The sequence below is a fragment of the Limulus polyphemus genome, unplaced genomic scaffold (assembly GCF_000517525.1).
Source record: "Limulus polyphemus unplaced genomic scaffold, Limulus_polyphemus-2.1.2 Scaffold470, whole genome shotgun sequence".
In the NCBI taxonomy this organism is placed as follows: domain Eukaryota; kingdom Metazoa; phylum Arthropoda; class Merostomata; order Xiphosura; family Limulidae; genus Limulus; species Limulus polyphemus.
The window spans coordinates 58,899-78,033 of NW_013666080.1; the positions used below are offsets into that span (position 1 = coordinate 58,899).

At 33.5% G+C, this 19,135-nt stretch overlaps 1 protein-coding gene across 2 annotated transcripts in view; it reads left to right on the forward strand.

Annotated features, from left to right (window-relative positions):
* Window positions 1-19,135, forward strand: part of LOC106458479 (rap guanine nucleotide exchange factor 4-like) — a 95,339-nt gene that overhangs the window by 53,443 nt on the left and 22,761 nt on the right. For both annotated transcript variants that reach the window (XM_022384701.1, XM_022384703.1), the window contains exons 14-18: window positions 2,373-2,467; window positions 4,620-4,759; window positions 8,101-8,247; window positions 16,327-16,424; window positions 16,798-16,923. In XM_022384701.1, coding sequence (XP_022240409.1) covers window positions 2,373-2,467; window positions 4,620-4,759; window positions 8,101-8,247; window positions 16,327-16,424; window positions 16,798-16,923 — 606 coding nt within the window. The remainder of the gene's footprint in view (window positions 1-2,372; window positions 2,468-4,619; window positions 4,760-8,100; window positions 8,248-16,326; window positions 16,425-16,797; window positions 16,924-19,135) is intronic.

Here is a 19,135-nt window from a genome sequence, read left to right on the forward strand (position 1 = left end):
AAAATTAGGTGTCTATTTACTTGTGACCACTCAGTGTACACGCTCTTCCTTTTTATCGAGCTAACTATCTTCTCTTTGCAATGCTTCTAGGAACAAATTATGAGTAAATATCTTGTAAACGACCTTGATGTATAGATAAGCTTATACTTATATTTATAGCTTATACCAGTTGTTGCACAAATACTTTCATTAGGCGACGTGATGCTCAAACTAACAAGTTACTAACGATTTATTAATAGACTGAAAGTACCATCCAGAATATGCCCGTAATTAAGAAGATATAAGGCATATTTCTTGGCTTTTGTGTCGTTATTCTAAGGAAATGATTGCAAAATAAAAACATTAAAGTTACATATTTAGTTTTGTTTTATCTCGCTGCTGACAAAGAAGATGTTTATGTGTTTACTGTTTTATTTGATTATATGTTATGCTACTATGTTTATTACATTTATTACTTATTTAAACAATGTAATGTTTCTTGAAATACATTTCCTATAAAATCTACCTATAAGGTGTTCCCTTTTTAAAACTCTCATATATGGAACCTTGCATATATTACACAACAAATTTTGACTTTAGGCCTACACTAGGAGATATATAGGGAGTTGAGAAAGTTATGCTATAACAATTTTGAACATGTAAATCAGCAGAAAGTCACATGACAACCAAATTCGATATAAAGTTGAGGTGGAACGAAATGTATAAGAACTAAATTGTGACATTATTTGGCTTGACGTAGGTAGTGTGATGGCATCAAAAATTGATTTCTGGAGAGATATGTAACAGCCCTTCTCGTCACAAAATATTTATACATTCACATCAAAAAGATGTTTTCAGATCGAGGAATTAGAATTTCTAAGATGAGGATACCTCTTATATTTAGTGGAATTAGAAAACACAAATATGGATCAACTTGAAGCACCAGATCTATTCAAAAAAAGTCTGCAACAAGTGGTATTCTAGTCATGATAAAGAAAGTACGATGTCTTATAACAGGTGAGAATCCTTAAACACAAAGGCCAGTGTCAAAAACCATCCATGTTCCATAGAAAGTATGCAACATAATCAAGAAGGATTTCAATCTGGAAAAGTGATGTGTACACAAGTTGTTATAACGACTTGTTTGTTCAACCGTAGCATACCTCAGGTAGTTGGAGAATGGAACAGGTAATTATATTATTCCATACGAAGACCTACAAGTCAAGTGGTCAGATGCAGCGCATTTGAACTTCTTTGTGATCGGACTGTTGAAACAGGCACTTGGAAACCGTCGTCCACATACCCTGTTGGGAATATGGAAACTATGCATGGAGTATTGATGTGCCTTGGACGTGACAGTTTTACAACGGACCCTTTTATGATGGAAACTACGCTGCAAAACTACTGTAAAGATGCACGGCTGTGAGATAAAACTTTATCAGATGTGGCAACATGAACTAATGACATCGTGAGTCTCCAAAATCATTTTAGTACAACATATTCAACATCTATATATGTATGTGTGCGTATGAGGGTTGAAAGGTGATAAGGTTTTTACTTTGATAAACTGGTTTTGTAATGATAAATAATTTAATATTTTTATTGTCCTGTCAGTGCCTAGCTCACATATTACTTTTGAGACCTTGATGCTTTAGAGTAGCATAAGATTAAGAACAGTGAGACTTTTTCCTTTACTTTTTTAACAGTTTTTTTTTTACTGAAAATACGTAATTACTCTTGGAATGAATCTAAGAATTGTAAGGTCAAAAGGTTAGTAAATTACAACGAAAATAAAGGAAAATTATAAAACTTTAGCACATTCAACAGACTGACCTGACTTCAGAGAGATACGTCCACCTCGTTCCCCACTGGCTCAGCAATAAGTCTGACGTTAAAAACCGGGTTTCGATACCAGTGGTTGACATAATGCAAATAACCCCTTGTGAAGCTTTGTGTTCAATAGCAAACGAACAAACACTTATTGAAAGCATTAGGACTTTATTGGGTTTTGTAATGTGACTTACTGAAAAAATCTATGGTATTGTGTAAATAAGCTATGATAGGGTTCACATAGCAAGTTATGAGAAACTTCTAACTAAGAACAGATCACATCATTAGTTGAATACTGTCAAATTAATGGAACAATAATATACAAAACCATAGTACATTTACGTACACCATTCTTAGAAGTTCCTGCACATTAAAGTTGGCTTTAAACTGTGAAAATATAAACTAGTGCTGAATTAAATTATGTTTCTATTTCTGTTTTAATTTATTTAGAAAACGACTGGGTATTATTCTTAGTAAAAAGAAAATGTCAAAATCTTTTAATAACTGTTTTGGAATATTTGGCTTTCAACGATTATAAATTTATATTTAATGTTTTCCTAAAGGACCTCCAGATAGCAATAGTACATGACTCAAAACACTACAAGAGTTTGGAAGAGGAAGTAAAAACTATGACAAATATGGTGGACACAAAGCAAAAGTAAGAACTGATGATAATAAATGCAGATATATTTTTTAAGGTTTTAAAAATTAGTGTTACTTTCTTTCATATCAGAAATTTACAGCTTAAAAATAAATTTTATAAAAAATTAAATAACATATAATGTTCACATATTTTATTGAGAATTGGGATGTCATAAATCTATTTTTTAAATCTCATGTAAATAAATCTCATGCATAAAATAAATTAATATTATATCGAAATGAAGAATATCAAAAATATAATTGTGGATCGTGTTACATTTCCTGGTTGTTAATATTTTTTTATTTAAATGGAGCAAACATCCTCCTCTAGGTGACATCGTTAAAAAACTTTGTTTCACCTTTCAGAGAATTGTGTAACTTCAACGATTTTTCCATTGATGACTTTATTCTGATTTGAACTATTCAAGTTCTTCTGTAATCACTCAGAAAATATAATGTTATATATGGAATAGACCATAATTTTTTTCCAAATTAAATTAATGTCTTCAGATATTCAAGGCCACAAGAATTCTACTTTTGCTTTTCAAAAGCTGCATATGCTCTGAAGTTTGCCACAAGTGCTGTATTTGTAATACGTGTAGGTACGCACAGTTCATTACAAAATCTTATTATTTCCCTTATAAAATACCAGAAGTATAAAAAGATTAAGAGTGGGGCCCCCTATTTATTTTCTATTTTTGTTTATTTGAAGATCTCGATCAGCGAGAAACCCACCCTTGGGGTTGCTATGTGCACTTTGTTAAAAAGTATAAAAATAAATGGGCAAAGTATGAGATAGGTGCAGAATGGTCTAAAAAGGTGAGAGCAACTTTCAGAATTTAAAATCCCTTCCGATCCCGGAGAAATAGGCGAAAACGATCGGCTACTTCCTGACTTCCCAGAAAATCAAAGGAAAGATTCAGAATGCTTCGATTTTAGCAAATATTAGAGTTACTTTAGTTCCAATGATGTTATTAATCAATTTCAAAGCATAATTAGTGAAAATAAACATGTTTCTAGTTTTATTCTAGTACGTCTTTAATCTCAATGTCCAAATCTTGAAACGAAACAGTTTCTTCAACACACATTTCCATAATCTTCCTCTACCTCTTCCTTTTGTTTTTACTGGCCTTTGGATCTTTTGCACTACTCCACGTCTACTTTAGGGGATAACATGGCAATATTTTGTTGTACATATAGCTGGAGGATCACAATGTAAACACATTTTACAGCTTTTGCAGCTTTCTTTGTTTTTCTATTTATGTTCTTCACATGGTCCTGGATTCTCGTAACTTCGGTCAAACTTGCGCCCCATAAAAATGGAAAACTGATTTCGAAACAGCTGAATTTTGTACTTACGGCAGTGTTATCCGGGCTTTATGGTATTTTACGCGAAAAAAAAAAGATTTTGAAATTATAATTTTTTCCGACAAAAAACTGTAATTTTGGGTGGGTTTCCGACTGACCGGAATTATAAATATCTTTTATGCTTACAATGTGGTTACATTGAGCCATAAAAGTATGTTTACTAGTTAACTTACAGTTTCTAGTGTTTACACTTTATATTTATAGTATTTTCAAAGTCATTTAGACCAAGAATGTTAATGCAACGCCCCCCGGTGGCACAGCGGCATTTCTGCGGACTTACATCGCTAGAAACGGGATTTCGATACCCGTGGTGGGTAGAGCACAGATAGCCCATCGTGTAGCTTTGTGCTTAACTTCAAACAAACAATAAATGCGAATTAATGCGTAATACGTTAGACTAAGCTCAAATATGACTTATAACTGCTACGCCAAATATGTTCTAATATTTGTTTGCTGTCTTACATCTTTTCTATCAAGTAGAATAAGAATTTGGAGTTAAGTGTTTCAGCTTTATTAAAAACTGTATATAGTAAGTTATCTAGTGATGAACAATAAATTCTAGTGCTTTTCCTTCCCACCATATAAAACAGTACTGAAAAAGAAAAGAAAAAAACGCGATGTTTTGAAATAATATGCAATTGGAAATAAAAAGTCCTTTTATGGGCACTCATTACTTTTTAATGATTAATTGTGATGCATTCTATAAAAGTCTGTCACGTGTAAGCAAGATTCTGGTTATTGATTGTACTTATCAAGGCAAATGAAAATCAAGAACTGTATTATTATTATTATCATCAAAGATTACAGGAAGAATATGACAACAATAGTTCCCAACGGTGGAAAGTTAGTGCATTTGGTCATATTGTAAGAATGATACCTGGTGGCTCAGAAGAAGAGGATAAGCCCACCACTAGAAGACCGATCAAAGATTGGGATGAGAGTAAGTATTAGTTATGCTTTGGATTTGCATTAAATCATTATATTACCTGTATAATTTAGATACTGCTTACATAGAAAGATGGACGTAAAGTTCATGCTTCGAGGGTCTTTTAAGTATTCAAACTTATTTTATCAACTATAAACACACATTTTTTCATTTGAGGTAAAATGTATTGGAGTTATACATTTTTCTATCTCATAAAAGTGTTGATAGATAAATAGAAGTATCAAACTTTTAATGAAATGACACTAAACGGCATAGAGTTTCGATAATGGTGACAGAAGTTGTGATGAATCTTAACTTTTTGTTTTATCACAAAATCGCTATATTTTAAATCAAACTTTCAAACCTATAATCTTACAAAAAATCTTAAAATTGATTATCTTCATCCTGTGCATTTAGCGATTGTTATAAGAAGACTGTAAATACTCTTATTCAAGATATACATGCATTTCGCAAAGCTTGATGAAAGAGAACCCAAATAGAGTTATGTAAGCACCACGCATCAAAAGAATTAAATTTATTATATGAAGATTATAGTTTTGCTGCAGTAAAGACTGACATTTTCTGTAAAGAAAATAACGTAAAAATCGTATTAAGCCATATATATATATATATACCCTACTGAATGTGAACCACGCTTAATCTACACAATGATCTACCTGTGTTTTGCTCACCATGGTTATCGGAATCCGGTTTTTAGCATTGTAAGCTTGCAAAGTTATCGCTGAGTTACTGGAGGCAAGTATGGAAGTAATGTTTTGAAAAGATATTACCATGTCCGATAAAAAGATTTTGGAAAAGGTCCTTCGGCTTGCCGTAAAAATGTATACTGCTTGATCAAGGAAAATAAAATAACTCCTACCAAGTATTACTTAATACACTATTTGGGTAACGAACAAGTTACCCATATGAGTATTGTTTTTTGTCGGATTCATGTACTGGAAGATAAGTTTTGGATTGAAAATATATCAGGGGGAAGGAAAGATGGTTCGAACATCCTGAAAGACAAAGCAGAAGAACTAATTTACTCTTCCAGCAGTTCCATGAACAGTACGAAACATGCAGTAAAACATAGCCTGAAAGCTTCAGGAATAATTTTGACTAACATCTGAAGGGTAACATTCAACAACATATAGTTTCCTATTTCACTCAAGGATTTTCTGAATTTGAAGGCAAATATGCAACAAATAATGTGAGTGAAAATATGAAATCATAAATAAGTATAGTGTATGAAAACCTGTTGTTACCTTGGTTCTGTATTTAGTATAGTGTATGAAAACCTGTTGTTACCTTGGTTCTGTATTTAGTATAGTGTATGAAAACCTGTTGTTACCTTGGTTCTGTATTTACTTCATGCAAATATACTTCGTTCATAAATTCCACAGAGAAATGGGAAGAAAATGAAATACCTCCACTTCTTTCTCTGGGTGAACTAATACATTGTAGAATGCAACAGGTAGATGAAGCATGTATTGTGAATAAAAAGCCCAATTTTCAGTGATGCCAGATATACCTCTGGAAGAAAAGTAGCGTATATGAAAGAATGCCTTGTGTAAATACGGAGTTTTTCCAACATAAGGCTCACAAGATATGAGCAACAAGCAAAAGTATCCGTCCTCTTTGACAGGAAAAATTTAAGTTAATCTACGAATTTAAATTAGTTCATGGACTTTATAAAAGGGTTAATTGTGTTGCACTCTTGGTTTCACTCAGAGCTTTGAGCTACTTATACCGCCCATCGCGAAAAGAAGAGCCGCTCAACAATAACATACGGTAAATGTACATTCTTAGGATAGTGTGATTAATTCCTAACAATTTAATGTAGAATATCCTACTTGCGAAATAAAATTTGGCATCAACATTATTCATGCCTGGTCGTCCGTCATTTCGAAAGTGAATGTTGAACCTTGCCTTTGTGTGCAGCTTTTCAAATGGGAGACAGACGAACGTTCGGACAGACACCACGGTTCCCAATATATATATAAGATAACAAGTTCAAGATGTGGAATAAAATATCAGGAGAACAGCTTGAGTAAAAGGTAAAATAATAGACCCGATTTACATATGTGTCAATATTGATTCCAAAAACAATTAATTGTGAATGATATGCTTAATTAAAACGATGTCAGACAAACAAGAACGGTAATGGTACTTAAGTAATGCTACACTCAGTGGTGGATATCTTCTTTGTTTGCTTTTAATTCATTCCAATTAACTTTGTCACTTTTATTGTGCATGTAGATTGGTATCTTCTATGTTATCATTGCAAAATTTTAGGTCAGTAGGGAAATATTTCCCTAGTTAATACTTATGTGATATGTAAAACATAGCAGGTGTTTCTTTGCTTATAGGTTAGAATGGTTAATTTTTTGTTCAGTAAAGTTTTCATAATTTTTCACACTTATGCATGCCCAGCGCAAGCATTGACTTAAATGTGCAGATACACCGGTTATGTAATGTTGCAACGTTTTTCTTGAGTTAATCACAAACTATCTATTGTGACTTCCCTTTTGGTGTATCTAAACTTTCACATGGTAGGTATCTCTGGAGAATTAATTACTTACACTAACGTGTTTTAACATCAGTACCACAGATCCTTAGGAAAATCTGAATAATGTGTCCTTCCTTGCAAGAAGTATATACTAGTTGATTCTCTCAGTTTTAACCATCTACAAATATAGATTTCCCTGAGAAATTTCTCTCAACAACACAGAAAAATGCGAACGTCTTTCATTTCGTGAATACGTTTTTGCCTCAGTTGTGTTTCTCTGTCCTGTGTCTTTACAGACAAGTAAATTGTTTTTGTTTAGCATTAAAATTTATTTCTAGCCTCTGTCTTCAATTAAGTCAGGTATAAAACTTAGATTTAACTCCGTAACACGTATTCTGCTGAAACTCTTGTTAGAACGGTGATCATTGTACCTGAGAATATCCTATTCATACAAGCTTTACTTGTGTTGAACCACATAAAGCGAATATACAGTTTTTTTTTTTTCATTTTGATTCTAAGTTATTTCTGTGATCTACAAAGTTTACTTTAGTAGATGTAAACATATATATATTACTTACTTCGTCCATTATTTTTTTTTATTTCTGATCCAGTGTTGGAAGAATGCGAAAGATATTGACCAAGTTTAATTAAAAAAAATAGAGGGTTTATGATGTATTTTCGTATAAAATACATTTTTTTTCTTCAAAATCTTAGGGATCAATAGTTACTTTAACTAGTGTTTCATCTATTTTAATACACAATCTCAGGGATCAATATTTACTTTAACTAGTGTTTCATCTATTTTAATACACTTCTTGCGATTAATATTTGATTTCTCACATTTCAGTTATATTCCGTGTCCATTGTGCCGACCACACTTACACGACGCTAAAAACTGTTGTGGGAGCCACTTCAGAAACGATCAAAGGATTTGCTGCTGATAAACTGGGTCTGAAGGATGACCTTGTGTTGGTGGAGGTTAAATCAAGTGGCGGTAGGTACATGTTGTATTAAGTTAGTGTTTGATTTGACTATGTTTTATTGTTTGTTATACAATACATACTGTCCCTACTGCAACCTATCCGCGGCAGTTATAACTTAATTATAAGTTTGTTATCGAGAATAACAGCAAGTCGAGTTTGACCACGTAATTATCAATAAATATATAATTAAATAGAGATAATTTTATCGAAAATACACAGTTCGTCAGTTTAAGTACAGATTAGCCATTGGAATAACATCAAATATTTGTTGTTCACGTTATCAAAACTCCATAATTAAGTTCACTTAATTATTCTTGAACGACTTGTTAGATATAGCCAGAGTTATCTGACTTAGCACTAATAATAATGTAGCATAATATATTATATATCGTTCTATATGAGTCAGTAATCTCAGGACCGATCGCAGCCCATTGGTTTGCATGGAGCTGAGATACCGATGGTTTGTGTCTTGTACTTTGGGGCCGTGGGTGATTTATAAATGATAGTCAAATCTTATTACTTGGTCTAACAAAAGGGTCCCTAAAGTTGGCTATGGATGGTGTGGACTAGTTGCATTCATTTTAGTCTATCATATCAGAATTAGGAACGGCTAGTGCAGATAGCCCTCGTGTAGCTTTGAGCGAAACCCAACAGAACAAACAGTAAACTCAGGTGAACCAACTAAAGAAGTTAGAATATGATTTGGAAGGGAATTACTCACAAATGTTACCAGGCATTATATTATAGTAATATCTTCTCATTTATGTATTAAGATATAGTATTTACAGGAAGAAATTGATTTCTGGGCAAGTCTTTGATAGTTAGACCGGCTAATAAGAACAGATTAGTTCAGGAAATAAGAAAAGTAATTTATGTTTGATAACTATGATAAGTTGTATGTAAAATAATGAGACAGGACAAATTGAACAAAACAAACACAATCTATATTATGGAACAAATAAAAAAGAAACGCAGCTCATGTATTGGTGCACACGAAAAGACAGTCGCTGTAACTGGAGTGGCATTAGCTTCACAGCTTTCTCAGGATAGAACTAAACACAACGATCTTAAAGTATGTCTTTACTCGAAGAACTCCAGGGAGATCTCTGAACTAACAAAATACGTCTTAATTCCACAGGAAGTTCGATTTCTTTATCCAGTCGACAATGTCATATCGAGACATTTGTTCTCTCACAGCATTGGTTGGTTGTAACAAACAGACAGTCAACCAGCAAAGGATATTACAGTTACTAATACTTTCAACCCGGATGATGTATGCTACTCCAATATCTTCTCTATACAGAACAAAGAAACAAAACAACTACAACAAGACAATGTCAACGACTTTCTGAACCATGTGTTTATGCTAAAACGGTGCATAGATTAAATACACGAAAAAGATTAAATTCCTATATAACTAAAGCAGATAGAAAAATTGTAATATGTTTTTATACCTTATACCATAAACATATAAAGTTAAGAACGGCTAATTTCATTTACGTTGTAAGGTGTAACTGTGCGATAAAATTTAGAACATATTTTCTACATCTGTGAAAACCTTTCAAGGTGGGAATTTTTCTGTCGTGATATAGTCTTACATACATATATATGTATATATTTAGAGGAGGAGAAGTGGAGGGATATTTATTCGCGCTTTAAGTTTGTAACTGTACGAATGATCTTATTTAACTTACCATTATGGATGTAATATGGAACAAACATAAATACTTGTAACACTTTCAAAGCATTCTCTGTACCATCTGTTTCCCAGACTTTGTTGCCTACAAAGTTGACTTATTGTGACAATACTTCCGTTTGTTACATCTCGTTAGATAATATTCTGTTCAGCTATATGTTAGGATATGTGTTTACAGACACCGTTCTTGTAGACTAAATCCATATAATTTATCTTACTTATAGCTTCAAAGGAGATTCTTATTCTAACTTCAATGAGCAGCTGTGATTTTGTTTTTATTTTCTTGACAAGCTATTTAATTTTCTTTACTTCCTTAGCTACCCGATTAGTAGCTACCCGACGAGTAGCGCTTTTTCACTGCTAGAATTTCATCTTCTTTTGCTTTGCCAATATAATCTAACAATTCAGACGTACCTTTCCTAGAAATGCTAAATTTTCGTGCTTTGCATGATTTTGTAATATGTAGGATAGGAGAACGTAATGTTGAATGGTTGTGTATTTTAACTACACCCAAAAGTGGAGGCAATTTTAGATGCCATCTGCTCTTGCAAATTACACACTGGGACTGAAAAGAAACAAGAGGGTTTGTGATTTTAAGCTGTATAGTTATGGGCCACAGGCAATGTTATTAGGTGTGCCAGTTTCACCATATTGTGAAAAAAAAATCGTATGTATGTATAATTGAGAATTACTTAATATAATGTGAAAATGCATACTAAACTTCTCATTGTTTTGTCATCAAGTTTAAAAGAGTTGGTTTTCACATATCATATGTGTTTGAATTCCCACGAGAATTAGACTGCAATAATATATTATGGACAGCCTAGCTTTATAGGGTAAAATGGCACACAGTTTCTTTGAGCACACAAGTTTGATGTCCTTAAGATTTTTAATTCTTATTGACATTTTACAAAGTCGAGTTAACTTATTGTGTGTGTAGAAAGAAAGTGGTAAGAAAAGCAGAAGAAGGGCTAACAACTTTTTTAGCTAAACATAAATGTGTTTAAATAACGTAGCTATATAAACGTGCTCTGAGAATTTTTTCATAGCTACTTAGGAACCGTTCTCTGACATTCCAGATCACCTAGTCTAACAGCAATTGTTTCAGCAGAAATTGTACTATCTGAAATTGTGATTACTACAATAGTTACAACGCTTGATTTTATAATTAAACGAGTTGATTATGAAACACTTTAAATCCTATATAAATATTTCCAGCCATTTTCATAGTTCCTTAGTTAGACAAGAGTACTGTTAGCAGTAATGTCCTGCTAGTTAGATTAGTGTACTGCCAGTTGTAATATCCGGCTAGTTAGACAAGAGTACTATTAGCAGTAATGTCCTGCTAGTTAGATTAGTGTACTGCCAGTTGTAATATCCGGCTAGTTAGACAAGAGTACTATTAGCAGTAATGTCCTGCTAGTTAGATTAGTGTACTGCTAGTTGTAATATCCGACTAGTTAGACAAGAGTACTATTAGCAGTAATGTCCTGCTAGTTAGATTAGTGTACTGCCAGTTGTAATATCCGCTAGTTAGACAAGAGTACTATTATCAGTAATGTCCTGCTAGTTAGATTAGTGTACTGCCAGTTGTAATATCCGGCTAGTTAGACCAGTGTATTGTTAGTATTAATATCCTACTAATTATACTAATTGATTGTTAGTGGTAATTCCCCGCTAAATAGACTAATATATTGCCAGCAGTGTATTGTTTTCGGATTCACAGTCCGAGCACGCTAATCTCTAGAGTCTAGACCATGCCAATCCCAACTAACAATTAAAAAACAATTTATATTGAGATATCAAGTTAATATATTTACTTATTTCTGCATTATATAATTTTAGATACACATCTATACATTTATATGCAACAAAACAATATAATATAATATAATAAATGTACAACGGTAAACACAATAAGAAAACCTCAACAAAAACTTTCAGGCAGTGCCAGTATGAGGTTCTAAGTCATTATAATATTGCACAAAAGGTAATAAACAAAGGAACAAATTAAATTAAACAAATATATGTGGCTGTATGTTCTACAGGAATAACTAATTATGAAGATGGGACACTAGGTGGTAAAAATTCAATGCCCTGACGTCACATATCGGTTGTTACATATATAGACTGAATGATGAAGCCATATATCGTAACGTAGTGATCTTAATGCGGAAAAAATTAAGTTATTCAAATAATCAAAATTTAGGTAAAAATGCATAGGTAGTAATACCTAGGGTTAACCTAACCAGATAAAAGCGGTAGTTTATAGTCAAAAGCATTAAGAGAGGAAAAAAAAGCAAAAATAAATAAATAATACAGAAAATGTGTGAAAAATAAAATCGTTTAATTAGAAAAGAGACAGAAATGGCGAACAGATGACAAGAAGAGTAGTTAGCGTAGATACGGTTTGTTTATTTGTTGTTAAGCACAAAGCTACACAATGGGCTATCTGTGCTCTGCCCACCATGGGTATCAAAACCAGAATTTTAGCGCTGTAGTCCTGCACACTTACCGCTGCGCCATTGAGTGGGTGCGTAGAAAGAGGGTTTTGTTTGGTGGTTTGGTTGTTGTTACAAAGCTACACAATGGGCTATCAGTGCTGTGCCAGCCACAGGTATCGAAACCCGAATTATAGAGTCGTAAACTTAGATACTTACCGCTGAGCCACAGGGTGACTGCGTAAAAAGGGAAAAATTGTGGAATAAAAGCAAAAACACGAACCTAGCCCACTAAAATAGAAATAACAGAATCTGCAAAATATATACGAGTCATTTACTACAATCTCTTTTGGCAGTTAACTACAGCGTGTTAAAATGACACGCTTTTTATTATGTATGTGTATAATCCTTTTCATCTTTAAAAAAATACTAATTTACCATTGTTATGTTTTTTTTGCTGAGGGCCCTCCCAACTGGATATTTTTGACCTAAATAAATGTATGTTACAAACATTTTCGAAACGTAAAAAAGAAACGCACCATGTTAGTAGCTATGGCATGAGAATAGGTCGAATTGGAACAACCAGTGCCATGGCTATGCATAAAGCCGAGAATCAGTCTCCGTCCACTTGGAAGTGGTGTATTTCCGCTTGAGTGGGAAATACCTCAACATAACACAATGGCAGTAGGTGTACCGCCCACAAGAGTGGTGCAAAGCTGCAAGATAAATTAGATTGTAAGGTGTCGTTTTATGGGATAAGATAGAGATTATCTGTGGGCGCAGCCTTATGGGATGATGTCATCAGTGTTTTATAACCAATTTCTAATTACTTTCTGGCGAGTTTAATGGACTTATAACTATCACGAGTCAGTTACTTACCCCCTGCTAATAGATGCCCAGACATGTTGTATGAACTCATTATTGCAGTTAGATCATCTTCTGACTCGCTTGACCAATCAGCACCATCTTCGTTTGGAAGTAGTCCTAACCAGCTTGATGATGATCAGCTAATAGAAAGGCCTTCCTTGTCTCATTGGATTTGAATACAAAATGAACAAGGAAAAATCTTCTTGACTATTTGACGAGTATAGTCCAAAGTCATATTGCCATATCAAGGCATCATCCTTTGGTATGATTTCCAGCTCTTTTGTTTAACGACAATCCATGAGCAGAAGTATTAATGATATACAGTGATCACAAAAGTACAGGGGAAAAAGGATGTTTGCTCATGTCATGGACCTGTGGCCTAAAGTTTACATATAATTGTTTGTATTTATTTATATATATATATTATTCGTACATAGAGTACAATTAATACAGTTACAGACATCAATAGTTATACAGATAACTAATATGTACACAGGTGGGAAATGATAATATTTATATCTACCCTGTCGTCACCTCCTAGTATCTCCCTGAAGCGGATAAAGTCTCTAATAGCACAGGCTCTTTGGCCAGTCTGGGGCTTTTTACATTGAAGAAATCTCGGTAAAAATTCCCGGTGAAAATTGTGTTTTACAACAAATTTGACTGATGGAATTCCCAACAGAAGATCCACTGCCACTTACAGCCATTCTATAACATAATCTGACTAGCTCGTTTTCAGACGAATGGCAGGAGTTCATAAAGTTCACAAAATGCTTGTGCATTTGAAATTCTACGGGATGATCATCCACAATTCTAGGTAACAAGTCACAATGAGTGTCATATGGCACCATGAGAATGCGACGAATGCATTTCCGCCATGCGCAATAAAAACTTTAATTTTGTCTATGATCAAAATCCCAAAGATTCGATCCATATGAACACAAACAGTAAGTTTTAAACAGCCTGTATCGCACATCATATGAACAATGTGAAAATTTAGATAGTAACGAATTACGTCTCTGGTACAATTCATTCATGCTTTTCTGAATGGAATTTACTCTGTAATTAAAGCCGATGTAATGACCGAGGTGTACAGCCGATTAACGTAATGGAACCATCATGTCACAGAACAATATAGGCTGTTCTACATTATCATTACTAACTGAAGTAAGACATCTGAATTTCAGAAACTGACATTTCACTGGATTGAACTTAATGTTAAGGTCCTTGTCCATTTGTTCGGCAATTTCCAACATATTCATTAACCCAGTTCACGACCGAGCTAAAAGGATATTGTCATCGGCGTAAGTGATCGCTCCTGCAAATATTCTGCCAATGTAGCAACCCTGACCACAGTTACGTAGCTCAGTAAGTAACATATCAGCATAGATCGAAAAAAGCACAGGTGATAGAATTCCGTCTTGCTTGACACCATTGGACACAGATATCAAACCTGAAAGAACCTCTCCCCAGCGAAGCCGCATCGCCTGTCCTATATGCATAAGTGACAGTACTCTACATGTTAAAGGACATAAACCTTTCTCAAATAATCGTTTAAACAGTTTAATATACCGGAGACGATCAAAAGCCTGACTCGCATCCAAAAACATGCAAAACACGGACGTGTCATTATTTAAGTAATACTGAATTACTTCTTGTACAGCAAAGGTACACTGTGTAGTCTAAGATTTCTGCTTAAAACCAAATTGCAGATTGGTTGTAACCAGTGACTCAGCATTCATTTCTAATATTACAAGGTCAAAAAGTTTACTTAACGGGCTGTTTAAGGCAATGGCTCTATAATTACCTGAGTCACTCAGCGATTTTCTTGTATTTTTTGGAATAGGTATGATGCCAACATATCACCAGGGACGTAACTATGACGCATCATTACCGTAAACGAAATGGTTAGATGTGTGCCTAATACCAGTCCTCCATGTTTGATATGGTCGGTAGAAGATAATCCGTCACCGTCTCTCTTACCGGAGTTAAGACGGGACACGGCATTATTAGTTAGGTCAGTCGTAACAAAATGGCCGTGATAACACTGGTCACTACAGCAGTGATGACGAATTGGCTCATCCAGTTCCCGTACCAAGATGGCCATATCCCCTTCTTCGTATGAGACACAGTTCTACAGACGCTCATACTTACGAGCAAATACATTGGCGATTTCTCTTTCGCCGGTAGCGCCATCAACGGTAGAAGGAACAGGTTTAGAGGTTTTATTGCACTTCTTCACCTTCTTCCATAAGTCCTTCCACGAGTTACTGATGGCACATACGCATTTAATCTAGTATTGTACACAGTCATCATTAATGGAATTTTAGGAGTAGCAAACGATTCTTCTTTTAACGTCTGCTTAAACAGCTTCAAGCTCATCATATTCACCTTCATCCATTAATTTTCGTTTGGCGACTGTTCTATTGGTCCATGTTTGAGTTGTTGATAGAATGCTAATCTTTTCAGATATTCTTCTCTACGTTTTGTTTTAATACTTAGAAACAAGTTCTCATACACCAAACGTTTATATTCGCTCAGTTATTCCTTTCTTTGGAACTATTATAACTCGTAACATCGTCAGTGGAATTTTCTTTCTTGGATTCGTTTTCACTGGAAGCAATAACCTAGTCAAAGATATAATTTTCATCACTCATGCCAAATATATTTTAGTGTGATCCTTAATGAATGTTCTTTTCATTGCATGTTTTTCGCGCCTTTCGTAATACTTAACACGCACTCTGCAATTCGATATTATTATAATGTAGTTTTCGTTTGCTAAGACTAGTATCTAATGACTAAACTGAGAGATACAAGTCACTTTTCTACTCCTGGCATTTATGAGCGCTGTCAGACTAGAAAAGTTAAAAATTATGAGTTATTTTTTATGATTTCGTCATTATGCTTTCATTTTGCCTTTTTCTGCTTGCGTTTTTCATTGTGGATATCATATTTTGTTTATATGCGTTTTATGGACTTATTGTTTTCTTGAAATGACGATATTAGAGTTGTAAAAGTTTAATACACCATTCGTTATTGCATTATAAGATTTTTTCAGTTTACGCCCCCATTTGTATACTTTATAGAGAGAATTGTCTTCAAAGACTTCGAAGTCAGTGTCCCCACGGGTCTCAGCATCAACGGCAGGATATTTCTATCTCCAACTGACCATTTAGATGCTTTGGTAAGTCATTAGATGAAGCTAGAACGAATCTTTGTTTCTGATATAAAGCTGATTCATTGGTAAATGAGTTGCAACAAGTACAGCTGGAAGTATTTTAAAAATATGAATTCGAAACTTAAAAAAAAGAAATATTGTTTAGTGCTTCAGATTGCATGTGATTCTTTGATACCGCTGTGACTTTTATGAACCAGGCAGGAAACCATTGTTGAAATATAACTTTGCGCCTGTCAGACTAAAGAAGGACCAAAACAGTTCAGTATGTTATTTATCATTACGATAACTAAATATTATCGTCTCCAACTTATGTTTGTCTAGTTATCATATTGTTTAGTTGTTTACGTATGTTTTTTTAAGCTAAACATTTTTGTTACAGACACCTTTGCCAGAGCAAGAAGGACCATCAGAAGGAACTGGAAATACCCTAGAAACCTTAAATAGTAACGAGTTAGCCTACCAGATGGCAATGTATGACTGGGAACTTTTCAGTTCCGTGCATGAGGTTTGATTATGCTTTCCTCTGTACAAAAGTTTAAATCACATACATTATTTTGCTTTTATTAATAGTCAGTTAAATTTTTACTCACAATTTGCACGAAGGTTTAATAGGTGACTGTTTATATAAAAAACACACACGTAAGATACGAGATGTAAACATATAGAGAAATAATGCAAAAATGCTATTTGTAAAGAATTGTTTTCTTTTTGTTAAGCAATCTTTTTGCAGAATTTTCACAAAGCATTTAAATCTCTATTCCTTGAAGTTTTTAGAGTAATGATGAATGAACCAGTTTTTATAACTATTTTTACTTCTAACAAGTATCTTTTTTAAAACCTTACATAGGTTTTAGCTAAACTGTTTGCAGCGTACGTCCTGTACTAGTAAAGTTTCAAATTAGCTTTCAGTGCTGAGACGCAATAATGATTCTTCTACGTTGGATACCTAAGAGGATTAAATAGTCTTATAATTTGCGTTCTTGGAGCTATATTATCGTACAATTTTTTATATATATATATATCCGAAATAAGGTGAAAGGAAGGATAATTCATCACATAATGTAGTGTTTCTTTGATCTCACTTTTATGAGGATTTAAAGATGCATTTTGAAAGAAAATTAGCCACAAATAATGACTTTTCCCACTAAAACAATTAAAACATATTTTCAAAACTTTAATAAGTTTTGGCTATAGAAAGACGGGAAAATTTGCTAAACTATTGCTCTACGTGAGATACTTTAAGTTTTATAGTAATGATTAAGGAATATATCGCTGTGATTAATGTTGAACAGCGAGTGAAACATATCACAATACTGAGATACATACTATAGCATATATAATAAGTAGAAATGGAGTTATGATCTTTTGGTGAACAATCCTGTGTTTCAGACGAATAATACTACTTAGAAAGTTCACTGCTTTAGTGTAAATGTTTTTAAATATAAGCTAAGTGCAAACAGTTCAGAAATATGGATTGTAGTACTCAAAATATTTTCAAATCTTTTCACATATAAGACCACACAAAATTACATATTACATTTACAGATGCTTTTTCAAAAAAAATATGAGTGCATGAAATTTTTCTTTTCTTGAATGAATTGATATAAGTTTCGTTTTTATCACACAATTCTACTCGTTCCATTGAAATACAAGATTGAGAGTGCTAATGACTCTCTCTAAGGGATGGGATTAAGGGGTATAAAGTCATAAACGGTATGTGAATTTCAACCAAAGAGTTAAGATCCAAGTGTAAGATATAAACAAATGAGGGCCAACATTAGACAGGTAAGTCACTCAGTGATCCAACTCTCATCCGTGTAAAAGAATAGAATTAGCTTAACTTTTATAACAGCTTAGATCAGTAATAAACTCATGATACCTGTTATCAGGTGCTGTTTCTCATGTATTTTACAAAATATGCTTGAGCTTTCTGAATGAAAACATCACATTTATTAAGATTCCCCTTCATGGTTTGACAGCAATAAGTAACCAAAGAATTAACATACATGTATAAGAATATCTACAGCACTTTCTTAATCTATTTAGCAGGAACTTATAAACTACAGAACCCACACACGATTTGATAAAACCAGTAAAGGTGCCGGTAGTTTGTACAATAAAATAGCCATAAAATACGTTTTATTTGCTATTAGCATACAATTAGACTTGATTAAAATCAAATTGTATTTGATTAATATATTATGAAAATCTTGTTTTTTTCATATAATTAAAACAAAATAAATAACAGAACTAAAATGTGGGAATCAGAAAGGCTGCACTTTAGCAAGGGCAGGAAATCATGAATGCCAGATATTAATAAAATCTTGTTTTTCCATGACGTAATAAATTTTGTCCAGCGCTTTAGCAGTTGCAACGGCACTAGACACTTTGTAATGTAAGTTAACAAAAGAAAACACTAACCTAACTATTTACCACTGGTTTTCAGCTGACGTTTTTCTTTTGTTTTTCAGTAACTATATATATACTGTAATTATATGGAATACTACATGGCGATACCCTTAAATCTGTTAATTTTATACCCTATTGAATTTGATAACATTGTAAATAATTGCACTTATTTTTAAAGCTCTTTCCAAACTTATCATTTAAATCTGTTAGAAAAAATGGCTTTAGCTACGTAACCTGATTATTTCAAAAGTTTTATAGACATTTATATAATGTTGTTGTAAAAATACTTCCAGTGTCGACGCTAGAGG